This window comes from Myotis lucifugus, unplaced genomic scaffold, assembly GCF_000147115.1.
Source record: "Myotis lucifugus unplaced genomic scaffold, Myoluc2.0 scaffold_45, whole genome shotgun sequence".
Taxonomy (NCBI): domain Eukaryota; kingdom Metazoa; phylum Chordata; class Mammalia; order Chiroptera; family Vespertilionidae; genus Myotis; species Myotis lucifugus.
The window spans coordinates 5,786,002-5,789,103 of NW_005871093.1; the positions used below are offsets into that span (position 1 = coordinate 5,786,002).

Sequence of the window (3,102 nt, forward strand, 5' to 3'; positions counted from 1 at the left end):
ACCGATCAGCTGCCTCCTGCACATCTCCCACCGGGGATGCGCCCGAAACCCAGGCACATGCCCCCAACCAGAATCAAACCCGGGACCCTTCAGTCCGCAGGCCGACGCTCTATCCACCGATCCAAACCGGTTTCGGCGAGAGTCATATTAAAGGTTTGTTTTTTATATTATAAACTAATATATAATCACTATAGGAAACAAAAAAGAAAACCAACCATAATCCCACCTCTCCAAGATAAGCACTGTTCTTTTTTGGGGGAGGCCCTTATTAACTCATTTTGGGGCTCTAGTTGACAACCCATCCTCACAAAACTACATCTCTAGCTTCAAACATTCCAACTGTGTTCTGGATGGCTCTCCAGTGAGCTCACTGAGTCTCCCAGTCTAGAGCTCTACCAACACCAGGGCTGGATTCCAGCCCATTTTGGGCCCAAGTGCTGAAATGATTATGGTACCCATTCTTGTGGGCAATTAGATGCCGTTTTTGAAATATCAGTATTTTCCAAATATTTGTTTTTTAATTTTTGTTTTGTTTTTCTTAATGTTTTTGGAGTATTTATTGTGTGTAGTCAGCTCTTAGCTATCTAGTCCTTCAAATGTCTATCCCATTAGTCATCCAGTCTGTGCCTCTCAAATCTGTCTGCTAGTCTCCACTGATCTTGTTACATTTGAGGCCCTTGGTGTCACTGCCACAAACAACTGCAGTTCTCTTCTAAGTGGTCACTCCCACCATCACATGCTGTGGCCAAGGGGATCACTTCTTTTCCCACTTCCATCTCTTGGTATTTTTTGCCTCAAAACCCCTATGTTTTTAAAAAGTATATATTTTATTGATTTTTTACAGAGAGGAAGGGAGAGGGATAGAGAGTTAGAAACATCAATGAGAGAAACATTGATCAGCTGCCTCCTGCACACCTCCTACTGGGGATGTGCCCGAAACTAAGGTACATGCCCTTGGTCGGAATCGAACCTGGGACCCCTGAGTCCGCAGGCCAACGCTCTATCCACTGAGCCAAACCAGTTAGGGCAAAACCCCTATGTTTTAGGCACATGTCCTGAATTTACCAAGTCTGCCCTGCTGCTCCCTCTGCCTACAGTGTTTGTGTCTCATTTCTTTGTCTAGTCCAGTGCAACTTATCTTTTTACAATCAACTCAAATACCATATCCCCTGAGAAGAAACCTAATCCTCTTAGAAGAAATGGCTACTCAAGGAAGACGACCTTCCTTTTCTGCTAGGTGATCAGAGAAGGCTTCACAGAAGTGGCGTCTGGTCTGATTTAGCACTTACCTTTTACTGGGGGTATTCTTCTCACCTCAAGGTGAAAAAAAAGGAGAAGAAAATCTGGTATTGGCACGCTGCATTCCCGGACACCCAGCAGTCTATTCCTGTCGAGTAGGCTGCGAAGGATGTTCTGGGGCCACTGAAGATCTTTGAACCAAGGAAGACAATTTAATGGGGAGAAAATGATAGTCAGTGTGTTTCTGATTGCACTGAACACCCAAACAGACTTTGGACTATGTGGGCATAGTCTGCATGGAGAAGCAGCTTAAATGTCCTCATTTCCAGGCAGTTACTGCCGTCTTCTTACTTTGGTCAGCACTCATCACTTAGAACTATTATTTATCTCTTACTTTTTCAGGGGAGTCTAACACAGGGCCCTGAACATTGTAGGTGCTAGTAATTATGATTTGAAGGGATGGATGTCTCTTTAATAAGTATGTACTTTAGTACATTTTTCTGAGATATTCCATGTTATCCTTTCCAGCAAGCCCTAAGTAGCACCATACCAATATCCAGGTCTCAACCACACTTTCATCCAGCAGTAAACTCTGGGGTGAGCAAGGCTGGGGCTCAAGTTGTCCTTCAGTAGAACCTTTGCTTGGACAAGGTCTTGGGGTTACTTCCCGCCAAACCCTCTTCCCATCTGCTCCACGCGCGCATCTCCGGGCGTGGCTGAGCGCGGCGCCTTTAAGAAGGGGGCGGAGCACAAGTGGAAAGACAAAGCCCCTGGTCGCGCGCTCCCTTTCCCCCCTCCAGCGCACCACACGGACAGTGATGCCCGGATGTCGGTGTCGCCGTCAGTGTCACAGATGGCGTAGTGTCTGTATGTGTTAGGAGGCTTCTCTTGTCTCACCTCCTTGAATTTCCGACTTTTAGGTTTTCCGCTACCTCCCACTTTCAACTCCACTGCTGGAGGCCTGCACGCCAGTCACCGGTGCTTACATAACGTGACCTTTCACCTCTTCATACTGCCCTCTAGTGCGTTGCAACCCAACTACGCAGTCGGGGAAGGGGGCTGGATCCAAGCGCAGAGCGGCAGTTCCTCTGAGCCAATAGACTGTGAGCGCTGGCTAGCTCTCCGCCTATTGGAGCATTCGCCACCGGCGCCACAGGAGAGCAAGTTAGTGTGTGTCTTGGCCGGGCGGGGGGTGGGGAGGAGGGGAATCTCCCGCCATTTTTCAATAATTTCCTCCTGTGCAGCTGAGGAGTCGTGACTGCCGAACGCGGGGACCAGTAGCGAAGGTTGGCTGGAGGCTGCCAGCCTGCGCAGCGGTGTGCGTGGGAATTCTGCGTCCTTGCGTCCGGTTCCTTGGCCCTCGCGCGGCCGCGCCACCAGCGAGGGAGCTGATTTCTCGCCGCCCTCTCACCCCTCCCCTCCCCCACACGGATCCCGGGAGCCTGGCTCGCTCCGGGCCGCGGGGCCTAGTGTTGCGCCGCGGGCTCGCGGAGCAGCCGCTGTCTCCGCTGCTGCTGCTGCTGCTGCTGCCGCTGCCGCCGCCGCCACCACCACCACCGCCGCGATGGCGCCGCTGCTGGGCCGCAAGCCCTTCCCGCTGGTGAAGCCGCTTCTCCGGCGAAGAGCCGCTCTTCACTATCGCGCACACTCAGGAGGCCTTCCGCACCCGGGAGTATCCTTTTCCAGCCGCGCCGGCCTGGCCGCCCGCGGGGTGGGCCGGGGGCTCGTCGGACCGGGGCCACGCAGCCTCGCGAGGGGGGGCAGCTGTCAGCGTGCCGATGCTCGCGGGCCTACACCGTGAGTCCGAGCCCGCGGCTCTGGGCGGGGGAAGCGGGTGCGGGTGAGGACCGGCGACGTACGGGG

The 3,102-nt window shown here is 52.9% G+C and overlaps 1 protein-coding gene across 1 annotated transcript in view; it reads left to right on the forward strand.

Annotated features, from left to right (window-relative positions):
• The first annotated feature begins 2,803 nt into the window (after positions 1–2,803).
• Positions 2,804–3,102, forward strand: part of BAZ1B (bromodomain adjacent to zinc finger domain 1B) — a 73,428-nt gene continuing 73,129 nt past the window's right edge. Inside the window, 2 exon segments of the mRNA XM_006088247.3 lie at positions 2,804–2,851; positions 2,853–2,911. Of these exon segments, the coding sequence (XP_006088309.1) occupies positions 2,804–2,851; positions 2,853–2,911 (107 nt within the window).